Below are 20,994 nucleotides of genomic sequence, written 5' to 3' on the forward strand. Positions count from 1 at the left end.
TGCTAGTATAATTTCGAATTCCATTTGATAATTTTAATAGATCAGTTGACGCTCAGAGATCACGAAATGCGTATAAAGGGATTGAAGGATCCTGGAAAATTTTAAAGGATCCAGCTAATTGTTTTTGTTGCAGGCTATTTTTACGATTGACAAGATTTTGATGTTACCCATGCTAGTACTAACCTTTCTCCTCAACTCTTGGATTATTCAAGGCGTTCATAGTTTTAACTCGAGCAGTTTAAATCCACGTATTAAATGTCTGCATTTCTTCCCTTAATATTTCTATTTTTAAATTTTGAAATGCGTTACCGTCAGAATGGAACGGTCGTCGGACCAAAATTTAATTTTAGCTTTTGCATATACAAAATACACACATTAAGCAGAATGTATTGCAAGTTTCGTAGGAAATGCTTTTAAGTTTTACAGTGTCCGACTTTGAACCCGTACTCGTGACAAGCAACAACCAAAGAATTTACAATTATAGAAGAATACATGAGTATTTATTACCAAAATGGGACATATCGATATAAAAAGGGTATAGAATCCGTAGAAATGTGCCTACAAATCATAGGTCACTGCAGTGATCCACGAGAAGCCATTCAGACAAGACCAATCGAGAATGTTCAAAGAATACACGAAATTCCGTAAGACATTCGGCAATGCATGCTTGCATCCGATGTGTTTCGAATTATTGCATTTCTCCAGTGACAATGTTATTACGTTGTTTTTGTTTAAAATTTGTATTGCATGTATTTTTTTTTGCAGTATAGTATCCCTCATGTTAGTTGTGTTTTGTTTTTTTTTCTTTTCTTGAAAAAAATCATGCATGTGGAGTTTTTTGCCTGGATAATAATTAGACAGTATGTTTTTCTTCCATATTAGTTTTCAGTTCTTATTTATTCCTTTTAAGTTATTGCCATTTTATGACAACACTGCCAATGGTATCATGTTATTAAAGCACGAGCTTTCTTGTCATAGATGGAAAGAGTAATCAAGGGAGTCAAGGTTATAGCGGTAAGTTGGGATTTCTATTGAATTTTACATGTAAATCGATTTGCAATTAGATTATCTTTAAATGTTGTATACATCTGCGCACGCACTATCTAATTACACTCGTGGTTCAATTTTGCAACAAGCAGGAAAAATTTCCACTGCGTATACATGAATGAAACTTACCAAAATGGGTCAAATTGCAGTCATATGACGAACATTTTCTTTCGTAGTACTAGATACACGGATAAGTTGTATTACTTTTGAATACATTTGAAAAACTTCTGAACTACGTGGAAAAACAAACCTTTGAAAGTTTCAGATGACATTAGCCCTTTCCGCATTTTGTTCGAAGGCAAACGAGAAAAATGAAAGTAAGAAGTAAAGGAGATCAATTATATAAATGACTTTTTAGAGTAAAAAATCACCTATGTATACATGTATAAACCACATAGAATTGAATAAACTCAACATGACATAAGTGCATTTATTATAACAACAAAAAGGTGCTGATTTCGGCAAACTGGACCAAACTGTCACTCTGTCCATCGTTATAAGTGTACAAATGATATAATAAATAAATATATGATACGCCTATCTCTTTGTAAACGAAAAAAAACGGGAAATGATAAATTTCAGCAACGTATCCACAGATTGTAAAGAACTCTGGAAGCGTATACGTATGGAGTTATCAAACATGTATAGACAGACAGTCGGACAGCAGTATACCATAATCATATCAAAACAGGCAGCAGAAATAGTAACAACGAAGCATATTACTTAATGTCACGTGTCTTAAACAAATATATTAATGTTAATACTTATTTTGGAAACTAAACATTTATACTGAAGTTGCCGTATAGCTATACAAAGGTAACACAGAAGTGATGAAAAAAGACAACTACTTGTGAGAACCAGACTGGGCAAGGTATCAAAATCTAGAATTTGTTTCCTGATAAATGTAAAAAAGTAGTAATTAAATACTTCATCTATCGTATTACTGGAACCTGCTGAAGGCCAGGGAGATTATTAAAACTTGCTGAAGACCTATTTTAATTACTACAACCAGCTGAAGGCAATCAGATAACTAGAACATATTTAAGACCTATCAGATTGCAAGAACCAACAGAAGACCCGTCAGATTACTGGAACCTGCTGAAGGCCGATCAGATTACCCGAACCTACTGAAGACCTATCAATTACTAGAACTTGCTGAAGGCCGATCAGTCTACAATAATCTGCTGAAGACCGTCAGATTATTAGAACCTACTGAAAGTCGATCAGATTAATACAGTCCGCTGAAGGCTAATCAGATTAATAGAACCTGCCGAAGGCCGACCAGATTAGTACAAGCTGGAGGCTATCAGTTCTTAGAACCTACTGAAGGCCGATCAGATGAATCTGCAGTAGGCTTAACAGATTACTTGAATCCGTTGAAGACCGATCAGATTACTAACACCTATTGAAGGCCAGTCTGATTACTGGAACCTGTTGAAGGCCGATCAGATTACCTAAAACCAGCTGAAGACTATCAGATAACTAGAACCACCAGTAGGCCGATAAAATCACTCTTGATGATTATGCTGAGCATTTGACTCGTGCATCCTTAATATTAGAGAAATAATAATTTAAAAAAATTTAACGAAGTGCAAAATTATACAAATTTGTTAGAAAAGACCGTTTTATGGACGAAATAATGGAGCAACTAGGTTTTTTTAATAACAAATAAAAATTCGTTGATACCACATTTTCTTTTAAGAATATGAAAGCTTGTCATATTTTTTTCACAATTTACAACAAAAAATCAGACAAGTTCATTCCAATTGCTTTAGAAAATCCTTATTTAATCTGTATATATATACGAAGCAACGTCTGATAGGTTGGTCATTGTATGGTTTAACAACCAAACATCATTGTCTGAAGAAAGAAAAATCTATACTACCAAAATATTAGTACATGTAATCCCCCCCCAAAAAAGTAATAAAATCTCTTGGGAGAAATAGTTCAAGTTACTAAAAGCCCATTTTCTTGATAACAGCATCTAGGCCTCAGAGTAAGCGATTGAATAATTTAAAAATAAAATAGGGAAAGAAAGAAAATTTTACTTCTTTCAACTACATGGTGTGAAAAAGGTTTCCCCTGTTAAGACTACTATATACTTAGTTATTGATAACTGCAACTGAATTAAAACCCTTGTAGTCTGACTGTTGCTTCATGTGTGTAAAAGAAAAGGAAACTGAGAGCATTAATGTTTAACAGAACTACTATCAGTTGTGTATAAATGACATATAAATATATAAAAAGCCATAGTTACCGTGCTACACAATGTTGGAATTTTATACATATAAAACAGACATCAATATAAATGAAATTATGCCAAGTAAAGGTTTTTTCTCATTTCAAAAATGGATAATAATGATGAATTTCTTACATATTTTATATTGAAGTTTGAAATCTTCAATCTCAAACATTTTTCATAACGACTTCAAACTTTAATATAACACTCGTATGCAGTAAGTAGACCCCGTATCATGGCACAAATAGTTTCTATGCTTTTTCCAAGGGATTTTCATGTTTGTCTGAGTCGGACTGAACAAGGATCACTTCTGGTGTGTGGTCACATTTAATGCTAGCAGGTTCATCATTTGCATACGCTTTTTTGTAATTTGGACCATCAATATTATCTTTCTCATTTTCATCCTCTATAACTTGGGTCACTGATTGGTCAGATTCTTTTAAAACACTGTTTTTATCTGGGTTGCAAATATCAACAGTAACAGGATTTCCATTACAGTTTGTAAAAGCGTTCGATTCTGGCACTGAATTTTCAACGTCTTCAACATGTAAAGAGACATCATCGGTCTTCTTTATTTCCGGTGCCGATGTTATAACTTCCGGTATAGGGGTATCATTATCAGTTACCAGCATACATATATCACTCTCCTTCTCTCCGATTGGGGTCTTATTTATATCTATATCACTACCTCTATCTACACTAGCACTGTCTGGACTTAATAAAGCCATGCTTCGTTCAAAAGCAGGTGAATCGGCGACACTGTCTTCATGTTTTGCCTCGACCGATTGTGATGCGTTAGACGCTCTCGAATCTAGTTGAAATTTTCTATCATTCAAACGAGTCATTGATATCCTAGAACCCGCTCGACTCATGTGACCATCCTTGTCAATATTTGTTACAGTGATCTTTTCGTGAGGAACACAAACATAGACAGGACGATACAAGATTACTTCATCGTCTGGTTCTTCTCCCTCTCCGATATATACCTGGCCTAATTGAAATTCTGAACTTATATACATACCACCCTCAACATTTGTTGCTGCATGGTCTGCAAAAATTATCAAATCAATTATTAATTAGAAATGGTAATATTGAATGTAAATCAAGAGTCCTGTTTTAGTCGTATTGTAGGCGCGGATCCCGGGGCAGGCGTGCTGGGCGTCTGCCTCCCCTAAAATAACGGACAATGAAACCTTGATTTGCCAAAAATTTTACTTCCATATTATTTTTGCTTCGCTTCGCTCGTCATTTAATTCTATTAACCCCCACTAACCTGAAATTCTGGCTCTGCACCTGCATTGGTAGAATAATAATTGTACTAATGCATCCGGAGCAAATGTATTTTAAAATATACCTAATGCAATGTGCTTGGAATAAAAGTATATCTTGCTTTATCTAATGAGTTTTAGAAATTATCATACATCACTATCACAAGTAATGTGTTTTATGCAATTGCTTCCGATAATTACTATGTCTCCTTTTTGTCGTCATGCAAAAACTATGTCTTTTGAAACAAATTTATAACACTTTCAACACTTTGAAAACATGCACTTATAATTGCACTGCAATAAATCGAGGGAATTTGCATTTGATGGTACCAGTAGACACACAAGGCATAGAGCACCTGTGGTACTTCTAGTGTGTCACCGGCCTCTAGCTACTTGCTGCTTAACAGGAGAAATATTTACAGCATTGATCCAATATTTAATGATGCCGAGTGCCATATGGATCGGCTGGTTGTCCCATAAATATATCTGAACCAAAGCGTAATTTTTTTATGAAGCGTTTTACCACTCTTGAGTACTTATGAGGAAGTTTTCCAACATAGAAGGCGTTAAAAGATGGCAGTATCACCGTTTGAAACACCAATACACACGAAATAGTCTAAACGTCGCGGAAGGTTGCTGAAAAGGGTGGAACATTTTGTCCTTTCAGCTGTCAACATAAGAAGACAAAAAAATCATAATAACAGTATGAATCATGATATGATAAATCACCGACTGTCTGTCTGTCTGTCTGTCTTTTTGTCTTTGTCTTTGTCTTTGTCTTTTCTTTTTTTTCCAGTACCATAATTAAAATCTTACAACATAACGTTTTACAGTGAACAAAACAAGTGACAAGTTATACTACTGTATTACCATATTGTAGTATCGGGAATGGGGCATTTGTAACTCTGTATGGAGATGTAGCCACTGTGATCGGGAAATCTATCTCCAGAACTTGGCCCTTGTCTTCCATTATCAGACAAACCTGAAAGCAGATATACTTATAAGAATGAAAAGTGAAAAATAAAATATTGAGATTGTAAAAGTAAAAAGCGACAAAACCTCAAAGAGAAAAAAAAAACACAAGGGCAACTTAATCACGGTATCCAAAGACTTATATATAAGCTGATTACCTGTAATTCATATGATATTTGTATGACACTACAGACTTCTAGCAAGATGGTCGGAGGCATAACAGGCACCTGCAGAATATTGTTTAGGTTGTCAAACTTTTCAGAGTGATCTGGAGAAACAGTATCTCCTTTATACTCCCATACTCTGTGAGACACCGCCTTGCTCAGACCAAGAACACCTTTGTTGATGAAAAAATCTACATGCTGAAAATATAAAAATACCGTTCATTGATTATTAATTTGCTATTTAAACGCACATCTATAATATCAAGACAGGTACATTTCGATGAAATGTCACAGCCTTGTAACATTTTTCAGCCGACTTCAATTGCAACCATAAAATTTACCATATTTGGTTAACCTGTTTTTTTTCACCGAATTCCCATAAAAAATATCTACAAAATATATTTCCAACATTTTAGGCTTTATTCTATGTGTATTATCATTTAATTATCTTTCATAGTATAACACATGGACGTCATATGCCATAACTTTTCGTCAAAATGTTTTTTTTGGTGTGTGCGTGTGTGTGTGGTTAGGGTGGGTGTTCAAATATTTTACAGTACAACAAACTGTTGTAGTACTTTCAACTTTTTAGTGTGCGTGTGTGTGTGTTTGTATGTGTGTGCCTCTTGGCTTTGTGCCACACTTTCTGCAAAATATTTAAACTATAATTTTGATATTGTATTGCCAAAGAAGAGGTTCATCAAAGAGATGTACGTACAATTTGAGTGACCTTAAGAATCTTTTTAAATTCCAATTTAATGTTATGTAATTCACAAGCAGATCACGATGAATATAAATAAAAACCCAATTTAAGATAGCCTTTGAAACTGTGATACTCATTTCCCAATTTACTTTCTAGATTTCTGTTGATATGTCCAGATAACATATAAATATAAGTCTCTAGGTGCTGTTATAAATCTTCAGTACTATTACCCTAATCAACCCTGCTGTTTTTATTTACAGTCGTAAAAGGTCGTGGTAGTTTCCATTACGAACAGAATTATTTGCTTAGTGATGTATTGAACAGGAAAAGTTCTGCCATTTATAGCTGAAATAATCTCTTAATTCCCTGATGTGGATGTAATGTGGTGAATAAAGTAAGCAGTTGCTCTTCCACTATGTATTGATTACAGAACACTTAAAAATCAAGTTACCAAGGGCTGCCTCTTTAAACCTGTTAAATCTCCCATAACACCGATCGTTTACTGCAAAATTAACTAAGACACTCGTAGGTTCTACGAAATACGATTTTGTTGAATAAAACATGCAAGCTCAACATTTGTTCTTAATTCTGTAGGACTCGTTTTAAGTTGTCTACAGCCTTTTTTCAATAGTTTCAATAATTGACAGTTACTAAGCCTACTTCTTAACTGTTATATGGCTTCGAGTTCAAACAAACATCAAATGCTCAAGAATAAATAATGCTTTGTATGTAAACAGTCCAGAAACTCGTCCCTGTAATTCTAGGTAGTCAAATAGAAACCCGAGCAGAATAAAAGGTCTTATAGCGGCATTACCAGACCAAACACAAACCATGCCAAATTGCTACTAGTTTAAACAACTATTGACAGTGAGTGTCCGACTACCCTTAGAGACATAGAAAACAACTAATGATAGTGAAAATGAAAGACTGCCCACATAGACATGTCAGTAAAACAATATTGATAATGATTGTGCCAGATTGCCCACATAGACATGTAAAACAACTTATGATAGTGATAGTGCCCGGCTCCTTCAAAGCATAAAAACCATATTGGTATAGATAGTGCCCGACTTATGAAACAGCTCATGGCAGTGAAAGTGCCAGATTACTTACATAAACATGTATAACAACTTTTGATAGTGATAGTGTCAGACTGCCCACTGAAGCATATAAAACAACTAATGACACTGGAAATGTCAGACTGCTCACAGAGACATATGAAACAAGTACCAGTACTGATAATACCTGACCAGCCATGCAAACCCTTAATAATAACTGTTTATAATGACAACCCTGTAAAACGGAAAGCAGCCAACGGGAATGATTTTAATATACCCCTCACAAAGCAGTAATTTGACTGATAATGTCAAACCTCCACAGAATTATGAACAGAGGACTAGCTATTCATGACGTATTTAATGCAAAATAAAGTCATAGTCATAGCTTAGAGAAGCATTGAAAGCCTGATTAGGTCTTTCGGAACTTCCCATGCAGAAAAAGTTCCAATTGGAACTACTCAGCCATTTCCGTTTTTCGATAGTAACATTTTTACTTGCACCATGATATACGATCACTTCCAAAGCGCGTTTGAATCTATATACGACAGTGATAATGCCAGACCTCCAACAGAACTACATTGATAGTGAAAAAAGTGATGATGCCAGCCTGTTGATAGTGATGATGCCAGACCATATATAGTGATAATGCCAAACTATTCATAGCGATGATGCCTGACAAATAGTCTATTGTTAGTGATAATGCCAGACAAATGAAAGTGATGCTGTCAGACAATTGACATATCTCCCACCGACTAAACAACAATGTAACAGCTATAAACGTGACAATGAAGAAATCGTCTATAACGACTTGTAAAGTAACCGAAACAAAACACAGTAAATATAAAACTCTAAACAAAAAGAAACAAGACAAAACAAAACAAAACAAAACAAACAGACAAGCTAACTTCCTCAGAAACAGCCGAAATAAGCAACGTTTGGTCAGTTTCCAAAATATTGTATCTCTATAAATCACAAGAGACAAAAATGTCTCGTCGATTAATTGAAATTTTTATCCATGTGTAAGATATTTCTTGATTAGTCAGACGTTACAGTGAAGTTCGAGGGATTTTACTATGGAATTCGAGGCAATGGTTACTGATATTTCAAGCAAATCTCCTGCGACAACCAACAAATCAATTGAGAGTAATTAATAATATAGGAATGGCTTATATAGCTGCAATAACATCTAGAGTTATATCCCAATTATAGTACGTCTCAGTATCGACATATCCACTGATTCCTTGTGTGGAGTGTTGGTAATAGGTCATGTTTGTATTCTTAAGACAATGGGTATAATATTTATCTATTTTAACTCATTTATTGTTACTCAGTTCAGTGAATGAACTGCCAAAGTCAATTATATTCAACCAACCAGGAAGTTAATTAGATTGAAACCATATGGATATACACGGTTATCTGCTCCGAATGTCCCATAGTAATTGGGTAGTTTTTTTTTCTATCGACAGTAGTATTATGTAACATTCACTCCATTCACAGGCATGCTACATTAATCATTTGAGTGATTTATCAGATAATCATGTTCATCCCAAACGTACATGGATTCACGACCACATCTGTTACCATCACCGCATTGTGTGTGCATTTTCACAATTAATTGCACCTGGTTGGAATTGATTTCCGATTCCTCATCAGGGACAAGGAAAAGTTTAGAGTTCATAATTGAAGTGAAAAAGAGCAGTACCCAAGATAAAATATGTTAGAATACATAGTTGTAGAGTAAGCATATATGGCGACGTATACATTTTCAAAAGCAATCATTTGAGAAACTGGCTATATACACATCCTATGTATACGTACATAACCGCACACGCGCTGCTAACAGAAAATACTGACGCTGTATGTTACCTGAACAAGTTTCAGAAATAACCATACATCCTGTGAACTTCCATTTTGTATGGTGGCCTTTAATCGTAGATTTTCTCCACAACAGTAAGCACTTCTCTCTAGGTCAGCCTGGAGACTAACAGGTCCACGACTGCAGCACAGACAACACGAATTCCTCTTGTCACTAGCTCTTACTGGGGTCTACAAGCAAACGTAATCTTCTGACAATTGTTATCATTTTCCCGAGAAAAGAATCGGCCAAAATAAAATTCAATTTTTTTTGGGGGGGGAGCGCAAAACGTACAGAGGATTTCCCTGAAATTTAAATTCCCTATTCAACTCATTAGTATGACAAAAGACAATGAACACGAATATCAGTGTAGAGAGATGCACCTGTCTATTTAAGACCTAAATGACAAAATGGAAACGACATTTTATCATAAAAGAAATTTTGATATGATGTTAATTTTGTTAAAGAGTAATCAAGGGAACCAAGGTTTATAGCAGTAATCAAAAGAATGTAATCCAAGGACAAAGGCCAGACATGGAAAACAGACATACACAACTTTCAAATTTTTAAATTTTCACACTCTTTAAACAAACAGTGACCCCTCACACTATAGTAAACTTTGAACTTATTTCATTTAATAATCAATATGAATAGTAGAGAAAAATTAGTACATCATTAATGGATATACCGTATTACAACATAAGCAAGGCATTATTGAATAAATATGAATTTTAAATGGAATGCATATTGATTTGTTAACGAAAGCATGTTACAACCAATGTTTAAGCCTTGCAGTAATTCGAGTGTAATGAAATATATGGTTATTGATCGTAAATTTAATTTGAAATCCGCGGTCATTCTTACAAATGGCGACTGCTTATTAGGTGTAATGATTACATACCGCCTTGAAAGTGGATGTATATTACTGTGGTATATATTTAAACATTTTGTATAGCGACAATCAAAAGATGCGTTAACAATAATTGGCCATCAAAATCTCGTAATATATTAAACGACACTCGAACAAGTTTACATATTCAGCTAGACTTGTGCACGTGTAGGCCTTGTGGAGTATGTACTGTCCAGAATAAGCAAAATAGAAGAATAAAAAATAAAGCTAGGATATTTTGTTAAATTGTAATGAAACAAAGAGAAACATCCTAAATATGGTCTACGACTGTAGGAAGTAAACACTTTTCTAGTCAACAACTAATTCATAATTTAGATGTATCAGGATGATGTCCTACAATGAACCCTATCTTTCTACTTTCTATTTAGATGTGTCAGGACGATGTAAATCATAAACTTTACAATGAACCCTATCTTTCTACTTTCTATCTTAGATGTCTCGTTCACACCGAACTCGCATTTGGATTGGATATATTGCTTCCACACGATTCCAATTTTCATTTCGAATGCGAATTCTCGAAAATGAATCATTTATGCGTAATAATATTTAATAATATAAGTTTAATTCGCATGAGAATATTTACTATTTGTAAACGCATTTCCAGATTTCAATTATCATTTGGTTCTAATCAAAATTATATGTATGTATAAACGAGGCGTTTATTAAACGACTTTAGAAAATACTTTATTTCATCTGTTTCACTGCAATTTTTCGAATTGTACAGTAAAATATATACATGTACTAATATTTACCAGATATTTGTCATCCATGCAATCAATGTGAGGACCAACGATGGTAAAGTATTTGATGCCTTGGGGTGACGAAGAATAAGGAATATCCATGGTCATACGAATATAATATCTGATAGTTCCTATTTTACTCTCAAACGAGGCTGGCAGGGCACTTTCCGGCAGTTTAAACTGGAAGTTGTATCTGTGGTTTCCTCTGGGCATGATAGGAATTCCGCCTTCTTCATGTTTGTCTGAATGAAAAAGGAACAAAAATTAAACCAAGATATATCAGTGTGAGTTCCAATATGTAAAAGCTTTAGAAGAGCGTAAACAGGTTTAGGTCATATCTGTTTCTACAAGCTCGATTTTAGCGTTTCGAAAATCTCAAATGTGATTAATCCATCTCTTCAACACTTAGCTTATTTATCAGTAAAGTAAATATTGTAATAGACAAACTACAATGTATTTTAAAGTTTCTAATGATACCGCCTTCGAGGTTATTTTTATTATCGATCACTGTTTAAGTGGTGCTCCGATTTTTGGAATTTTCTGTGGCTGTAAACGATTTTGCCACTAATGACACATCCCCTTCCGGACTGTTTCTTCTCTTTAAGATTGGTGGAACTATTGACCACTTTCAGTTAACGAAATGTTAGTGGAGAAATTAAAAACATCATTATAAATTTGCAAAAACTTTACAAAAATTATCGAGCATTGGTCGGGCGAGTCTTTACGACCAGGATTGGAATATCTATATCCATATATAGTTGTAAAACTCCTGTTCTAGTCACTCAGGATTGTATATAAGTAATTATATCCAAGTTAGTGGCCGTATATACAAGTTAATGACAAAGCAGAACGGTCAATAAGCTTTCGGACAACTGAACATTTTTTTCGTTAACAAAACAAAGGCATCTCCCAGGGTCTGGCTTGTTTTTTTTTTTCTGTATAAATTTGGAGATATGACTTGCATTTGTGGAAAAGAAGGCGTGGTTGAGCAAAAGAACTACTATACACAGTTATCATCGTGCAATGGTCAGGGGAGTCTAGGTTACACAAAAATAACCAATTGCTGATGAAAAGGGGGCTATTTATAATTATCTCTAATCGCTACCACTGTGACAACCTAGGCTGAACAGAGACAGAAGTACTTCTTAAAGCTCAAACGCTCAATGTAGTAACTTCTGTACTCAAATTGTAATGTCCCTATTCCATGGCGCTCCCGACTTTCCAGATGTCCTCCTATTTCTATGGATGATTTGATCGTTGTTTGTGTATAAAGATCCGACTAAATCAGTTGTGAAACATAGGCACTGTGTACAACTGCCAGTGTCAGTTTGTCGTTACAATGGTCTGTGCCATAATAATGACGTTTGATCCATGTACGAATGAAAATCAGAATTGTTTTGTTCTAATTTTAAAAGAATCTATTAACAGTAACATTCTACAATAGGTACAATATGATTGGACAACAAAGACGTACAATAAGAACAATATGACTGGACAACAAGGACGTACGGTGGGTACAATATGACTGGACAACAAGGATGTAAAATAGGTAAAATATGATTGGACAACAAGAACGTACAGTAAGAACAATATGATTGGACAACAAGGACGTACAGTAGGTACAATATTACTGGACAGTAAGGACGTACAGTAGGTGCAATATGACTGGACAAGGACATACAGTACGAACAATATGACTGGAAAAACAAGGACGTACAGTAGGTACAATATGACTGGACAACAAAGACGTACGTTAGGTACAATATGACTAGACAACAAGGACGTACGGTAGGTACAATATGACTGGACAACAAGGACGTACAGTAGATACAATATGACTTGGACAACAAAGACGTACAGTAGGTACAATATGAACCTGATTTGCTCAAAAAGTTAAAATCAAGCAACCAAATGGCTTGTTAATCAAATTATTATCAGATAAAATGGTACTAAATTGACGATGTCAGTATTAAAAGTAACTAGAGTTTGCCTTTCTGTACTTAATGCAAGTAATGATTGACGTTTACTTAGTGACAATAACTTAGTAAACAGAATGTATCAAGGTAATATCTATACTTAACATTGAGTTACAATCTCGGTCACGCTGGTTCTGGTAACACTTTAGGACAGCTGACAGTCCATACATGGAAATTGTGAGAGAAAAAAGCTTTTGATTTTAATTGAATAGTAAGTGGTAAAGAAGTCCCCAGTACTTGATTATATTTTATAAAATGAATGACTCTTATCTTATTTAGATAGTCTTAAATGATGAATTTATGAATAATTCAAAGTTGTCATATTGCCTCTTTCTAGTAGAATCCAATAATCAAACACGATATTTATTTATCTTTTTTTTTCAATCCAAAGAGAATTTGATCGATAAATACTCGTATTTATACCACTATTGATCGCCAATCTCATTTAAATCTGTTCGAGAATTCGAGATTACCAGCACCAACGCTTTGTTACCGACCCAGTGGTCATGAAATAGCTTGAGAGAGGTTGTCAAGAATCATACCAAAAAAACCTTCTCCACTAAAAGCGTTTGATCGATAAAATGACGTATGATTAGCCCGGCATCAAAATGGTATACCTTAGTGGTATAACGTACAAGTCAAGAACTCTGTGTTGTTACTTCTTCGTAACAAAAAGCCATCTCAATATGTCGGTCTAGCACACAACCGGGTCTATTGGAATGGCGAAATGTCCTAAAACAATACATGTACCAAGCAAGCGACGACACGGAACAGACATTACCTTTTCCCCAGATGACCTTTTTGTCATCAATGTAATACTCATCATCCCTGACTGTCCTCCGTTCTCCAGCTTTAGTAATTCTCCATTCCACGTGGGCCTTTCCTCGAAGTACCAACCTTATTCCTACAAATAACAAATATAGATTTCTAGCTTAAGTAAAATTAATCGAAAAAAAACAGTAATTTTAAATTTGATGGTTTTTATTTGTTCCAGTGTGTTTGTCTGTTTAACAGTAAGCTTACACATGTTTATCTTGTTTTCAGCCTGTTTTATCCTCCGTGTAGATATGACAAAGGGCGTGACAATCAAAGAGTAATCAAGAGAACCAAGGTTATAGCGATAATCAAAAGAATGTAATCCAGGGACAAAGACCAGACATGGAAAACAGACATACACAACAAAGAGCATGAAGTAACTAAAATCATACATACAAAGTAACAAAAGCAAATGAGCAACTCGGACTCCACTAAAAACTGGGAGCATGGACCAGGTGCACCGGTAGGGTAAGCGTCCTCTGCTTTTCTAGAAACACCCGTTGAGTTGCTCATAAAGTCAAGTCCGGGGTAGACGAAAGAGGAAAGGAAAACTATGACACGTTGAATAAATCAGTTTTCATCGGTGTTTGAAATAAAGCAAAACACAGAATAAAAACATACTTAAAATATGAACAAATAAGACGGAGTGATGTTATCAATAAATAGCCATTGTGCCGTGTGTTTATGTTCGTGATTGTGTTGAGTAGTTCGGTATATCTATTATTTTTAGCCGTAGACAATCCACAAAACTAGCCGATTTCCCAAGTGATTCTTATATACAATGGTTAATGGAAGGTGATGGAGTAGGTATTTACATCTACAGGAAGGTAATTATGTAGGTGATACAATGTAGATATTCAACAAAACGAATTAATAGGTGATGTGCTACAGTTCTGCTTTGTCATAATCCTGTATTACTCAGAAAAAAAAAACAGCTGCCACTATCATGTACTATATAATGCTAAATTGCGTGTTAAAGGAATTGGGGATAAAATAAACTATTCTTATTTCTCAGAAACACGAAAATTTACTGCTTGTAAATTAACGGTTTCTCTAATTGGTGGTCAAGGAAAGTTAACTTTACCGGAAATCATTAGCATAAAATTGGATATTTCATATGCATTGCGTCAAAAAAAAAAGAAACAATGCTGATATGGTTTGATATGGAAATTGCTGCTATAGTAACAATTTTTTATCAATTTCCATTTACTCCGAATGGCATTTTTTTCATGATAGGCAAGAAAATACCGCTTCTACAAAAAATACACCATAGAAAGAACGATACTCAAGCACGTGACTAAAAACAGAGACGATCTACATACACATTGACGTTACAAAATTCACATGAACCAAAAAATAAAGTCGGACGTAAAAGTTTAACATAAAACAATTTTACATTAGTAATTATTATAGCCAACTAGAATGGACGTATCTGTAAAGCATACACACAATCATACTAGAAATCTTAATAATTTAAGATTTATAGTGCAACGTATACACCGTTAGCTTCATCAGACACCCAGTTCTGAATGACGTAATCTACCATATATATCGCACCCATTTTTGAATGGCTAACCATGCCCAGTTCTGGATGGCTTACATCTACCACATATATCGATGATAGTACTTACCTTGAACTTTGACATTTTCCGTGTTTTTGACAAGGACACATCCTGAGAGTGTTTCCCCAGCATAGTAAACGTCCTTATCTAATTCTATCTCAAATTGTTTTATATAATCCATGCTATATCACCCATTTCATAGTCCTAATGTCTTAACTGGAGACAATTTTACATCTAAAAAAAAAGAGTAAATGCTATGTATTTTTTAATCTCTCTACAGCTCTTAACGTGAACTTACTCGTCAGCCGTAAACTTAAAATAACTTCATGTATAATATACTCCATTTTATGAGAAAATAATATGTGAATACAGATGACTTCTTGTTTGAAATGTCTAATACGGCAAAACTGCATCCCATTGCTCTATATAACCGTTAAAATGCCTTCGTTAACTCAGTATGATTGCAGTTGTCATTACCGTTAATTAATGAATACTACTTCCAAATCACTGCTTCTTTACTGATGCTTCTTTAACAGAGTAGTAAGTGCATGTCTTTAGAGAAGGTTATATATTGGTTCTGTAATTTTATTGATAAATTTACTACAGAGCGAGTGCTCGCAGTTAATCTCATGCTAGGGGCGAGATGAGAAAATTGTCATGTGTTGCACTCTGATAAATGGACTGTACCTAATCAGATAAACAGTCTAGACTTCAGGGAAATGATTTTTTTTCCAAAATAACTAACGAATATATACAGAGACTGGCTACTTATGTATCCACACTTGAGGCAGTCTTGATACAGATCATTAAAAGCAAATCAATGATTACAAAAACTAAGATAAAACCTGATATTATTTCTTACCCTATATCATATAACTTGTATCACACCCGAGACCTATATCGCATACCCTATATATCGCAAACCTACTTGGAACACATTTGAAGAATAGTTAAAGTACATTATATAACGAATATGACACATCATGCCGTATCAACCCTTTACCAATACCACCCAAAGGGTCACCGGCCAAAGTAATAAAGGAGTCTCGGGATGATATGGCATATGATACAGATGTACATGTAATATTCAGTATTTATCATAAAGTTATACTTGATACATGTATTTTTGAATATTTGAAAATACCGGATTTGAAAGTAAGTTTTATGTTGCGGTTATTGAACATGCATGGGCACAGTAGCATGTACACATTCGTCATGAATGAGGCAGGTGATATTACCATAAATTGCGTCGAACTTACAACAGCGATCAGTACAAGTAATGCAATTGACAAAAACACCTACAGATATACAAACGAATACTTCAAAGTGTCTTGGATTCAAATTTTCAATTAATTCAGATGCTTTGTTTGGAAATGAGACCATTAATATTTATAGTTATGATAAGTGACAACATATTTGTTATTGTGTAAAACTTATTTTCATATTTACTTGTCCGAAACTATTTTGTCTAATTTTGTTGATATTTATACTTTAAAGGTTAATTACATTGCTGTTTACTTAAAGCCATATGTATGTTATTAAATGGCATTTTGATAATAAGTACAAAACGTCAATTGAGATTTTACGAGAAAATGCAATATCATAATTTTAGAGTGGTCCAATCCCTAAATCCCTTTGTTTGCTGATCCAAATGATTGCAGCTTGGTTCATTCATGTAGTTTGAATCAATGAATTTTTTTTTTTTGACGTCTTCTGTCAACGTAAAACGTGTTTTCCTGGCCATTTGGATTTATGGCGTTACATGAAATACCACGAAAACAGTCACCTACCAAACTGTTCTTTGTGCATTCGGACTACATAGGACTTTAAAAGTACTAGTATTTTCCTCTACAAATTACCGTTTATACTAGTTTGTTAATTAAGAAAACACTGCCCTGATTCCCTGTCGCTTTTGAAGAACTCAAAACAACTAATCAATCGAGTTAATGTCCATATAAGGAGATACAGTTACACGAGAACACTGGTTAATGGATTATATTGAACCTACTTTGAACGCTAGTATAACAAATTTTGTTATACTAGCGTTCAAAATAGGTTCAATATATAAACAAATGTCCAGCAAGCATTGTTTTATAATGTCAAATTACACTTTTCTGTACAACAAGCTAATGTGCAATGTTTCATTTCCTGTGGTAAAGCCATAAGTTCGTAAAGCCATAAGTTGGTAAAGCCATAAGTGATTTACTAGATGAAGTACCGATAAGTACGTACAGTAGTGTTAGAACTGCTTTTACTATAATAATAACTGCACTAAGCTTACCACTGTTATATACTCTGTCAGTTGTTTGTAATATATTGTTATTAACTTATAAAAACAGACCTGTCACATTGTGATGGCTGCGAGCATGTAGATTGTCGATAACATCCTATGAAGGAGAGTCATATTGCTTATATATGACGTAAATGTCCTGGAAACCACAGGATTAAATCAAGTCTAGCACTATATCAGTGAGAAGGGATATACACCATGGTGATAAAGTTAAAGTCAATAAAACAATTTTTGCAGAATATTCATTACAGACTTATCTCTTTGAGCGTACTTTAAGTATAGTCAAGACCTGTATTCATTCATCTACAATCTGAAGTGTGTCTCGATTGTTAGCAGTTAATTAATAGTTACAAAATTATGTACGCCGTCTATAAATTCCAAAAATCATGATATTTGCATTGTCTGTCATGTGCACGTCCAGTCTTTAACGGCGTGATAGTTATTAAACTTGAAGTTACGTACTGCTCATGACTTCAGAAAGAAAAACAAATATTTCAATCGTTTTAGCTTGGTAACACACCCGAAAAGAGTGAATAGTTTTTTTTTCAAATGTTATGTTTCAGTTATGAACATGATTGTAATTGTTTATTTCCTATATTTACTGGACCACCAAGCTTGAGAGCGAAAAACTATTTTGGCGAATCAAATTTAAAAAGTTTATTGTCACGATCTGCTTCATTTTACCATTTCAAATGAATCTGACATTGCAGAGACCACAACGCTGATGTCTCGGAAGTAAAATGCGTTATTCATTGTCAAAACTCAAAAGCGAGAACTTTCGTTTAACTTTCAGATAATTGTTGTCAGATAGTCAAAATACAACACTACGCCATTGTCCTGTTCTGGACAGTATGCTTAAAGCATGAGATTTCAAATATACACAAACGCAAATTAAAACCAGGGTTTCCTTGTGGACAATTTTCTTGGCTTTCAGGTAACAAAGCTAATACAAAGCTAAGTCAGTATTTCGTTGTGGTCAGTTTGCTTCAATCACGGGATTTAAGGTCAAAATACTGTAAAATACAAAACTTAGCCAATGCCCTTTTCTGGACAATTTGCTTGACTCGTGGAATTTCGGGTAAAAAAGAGTAATCAAGGGAACCATGATTCTAGCGGAATTCAAATGAATGTAATACAGGAACAAAGACCAGACACGGAAAACAGACACACATACATCAATGTTCACAGAATAACCAAAACAATACATACAAAGCAATAAAAGTAAATAAGCAAATCAGACTCCACTAAAAACTGGGAGAGTGGACCAGTATGGTAAGCGTTCTCTGCTTTTCTAGAAACACCAGCCGAGCTGCTAAAAAAAGTAAAGTCAGGGGTAGACGAAAGAGGAAATGAAAACTATGACACGTTGAACAAATCAGTCCTCATGGAGCAGATGGATACACCGCAACGACCCACGAGTTCATGATGACGAAACATAACCTTATGTAGTGATGACTTATATCTTGTAGCAACATAACCCTGTTCCAGAAGCCTAACTGTTAGAAGTCTAGCGCGGTACAAAAACCGACTAAGGCAAGTCGGTATCTTATTCTGGACAGTTTGCTTAACACACGGACTTTTAAGGTTATCAACAGGACAATCCATCTTGTCATTTTATTATTGTTATTATTTTGTGTTTCTGTTGTTGATATGTAGGTATTTCCCTTATCTGTACAAGTATTATTATTGCACTTAGTAATATCATATTACTACAGTGGAAAATTCACACCTGAAATGTTATATACCAAAAAAATCCATTGAAGTGTTGAAATTAAGGAAAATCCGGAATACTGGAAGGAATATGTTTCCATTAAGTTATTTCAACTGCAAAATGGAGAGAACATTATAGAATGCAGAGACGTTTGATCATTCACTTCAAAGAAACATGGCATTTTAATACCAAGCAATTTGGATCGTGTTTATATTTTTTTTCTTCAACCAATCAAAATGAAGGTGTCAGAAATTGGCAAATTCAAAAGATATGATGAGAAATTCTAATATATACCATGGGGTAAACATATGATACAGCATGTATCATGACATTCATCATATCAAGACAATATGTTAGCTACGACCTTTCCTACATTGCTCGCCTAGGGTTTGGTGTGATAATATATGGTAAGATGGGGATTAAACAATAGACGCCAGGATTTACAATCGAATATATCGTTATTATTATTATCATTGTTATTGGTGGTTGTACATCACAAGGATCATATATTTCAACTGGTCAATGCATGTCGTTGAAATTAATGAACTGTCGGTTTCGGAATGAGTCTGTCTTATTCATGTTATATAGTTTTTGCTACCCAGTTTTAAAGGATAAGCTTGTGACATAAATGGTGAAATTTACCGATATCCAATCAAAGAAAATACTGGCACAGCATTTATTTCTATCGGTTGGGATGTAATATTTATTGTTATTTACCACTCAGAAAACGAAGAAATCACATGGCAATTTCAAAAAATGGACGTCATTTTTGTTTGTAATAAAACATTAGTCTGGAGAGAAATAGTTTTATGAGATTTATATTCAGTTATCGTAGAAATAAGAAAACTTAGTTTTGGGGTTAAAATTTTCCCAATTGCAATTACAAGTTAACATTTTTTTTTAAAATTTAGCATTCAGTTTTTGAGAGTTTTTCAAACAAACAAAAATATCCGCAAGACAAAATTCATCCACTAATAAGTATCTTACTTCCGACACTAGTTATCAAATGAATATAGTACTTGGTCATATAAAAACAGTTCTAAATTGTTTTCATAAAGAAAACATAAATTTTTAGTAGATCGTTATGGTGTATCCATCTGCACCATGAAAACTGATTTATTCAACGGGTCATAGTTTTCCTTCCCCCGTTTGTCTACCCCGGACTTGACTTTTTATGAGCAACTCGGCGGGTGTTTCTAGAAAAGCAGAGAACGCTTACCCTACCAGTGCACCTGGTCCATGCTCCCAGTTTTTAGTGGAGTCCGAGTTGCTCATTTGCTTTTGTTACTTTGAATGTATGATTTTAGTTACTTCATGCTCTTTGTTGTGTATGTCTGTTTTCCATGTCCGGTCTTTGTCCCTGAATTGCATTCTTTTGATTACCGCTATAACCTTGGTTCCCTTGATTACTATTTTACCTTGGTTCCTTATCATGACTTATTGGTGAAAGAAATTATTTGTGGTAAAACTAACAGATATAACTATCAACCGAGGTGATTCGTTCATTATTTTCTTCAGCACTATTCTAAGTAATTATGGTTTGGTAAATAAGAGTAACAACAAAATTACCGAACATTAATCCGATCCATAATCAAGTTCAAAACGAATCTGGCAAAGTAGATATTACACCACCGTAGAAGCTAGTACAGCAATGATCCTGACTTGGTACAGATATTTCAAACG

General features: G+C 34.4%; 1 protein-coding gene across 3 annotated transcripts in view; it reads right to left on the reverse strand.

Moving 5' to 3' along the window:
* Positions 1-1,459: 1,459 nt before the first annotated feature.
* The window catches only part of LOC148627006 (uncharacterized), a 30,481-nt gene continuing 10,946 nt past the window's right edge, over positions 1,460-20,994 (reverse strand). For 2 of the 3 annotated variants that reach the window (XM_088565451.1, XM_088565442.1), the window contains exons 2-8: positions 15,380-15,544; positions 13,714-13,836; positions 10,969-11,198; positions 9,318-9,497; positions 5,685-5,888; positions 5,425-5,536; positions 1,460-4,334 (exon numbers count right to left, since the gene is read on the reverse strand). In XM_088565451.1, coding sequence (XP_088421577.1) covers positions 3,538-4,334; positions 5,425-5,536; positions 5,685-5,888; positions 9,318-9,497; positions 10,969-11,198; positions 13,714-13,836; positions 15,380-15,491 — 1,758 coding nt within the window. In that variant the 5' untranslated portion in view covers positions 15,492-15,544 and the 3' untranslated portion in view covers positions 1,460-3,537. Of the gene's footprint in view, positions 4,335-5,424; positions 5,537-5,684; positions 5,889-9,317; positions 9,498-10,968; positions 11,199-13,713; positions 13,837-15,379; positions 15,545-17,651; positions 17,737-20,994 lie in introns of those variants that run through there. The other variant, XM_088565460.1, reaches the window with a different exon arrangement.

This window comes from Perna viridis, chromosome 1 (assembly GCF_037379345.1).
Source record: "Perna viridis isolate PV_CMFRI_1.1 ecotype Kerala chromosome 1, ASM3737934v1, whole genome shotgun sequence".
In the NCBI taxonomy this organism is placed as follows: Eukaryota; Metazoa; Mollusca; class Bivalvia; order Mytilida; family Mytilidae; genus Perna; species Perna viridis.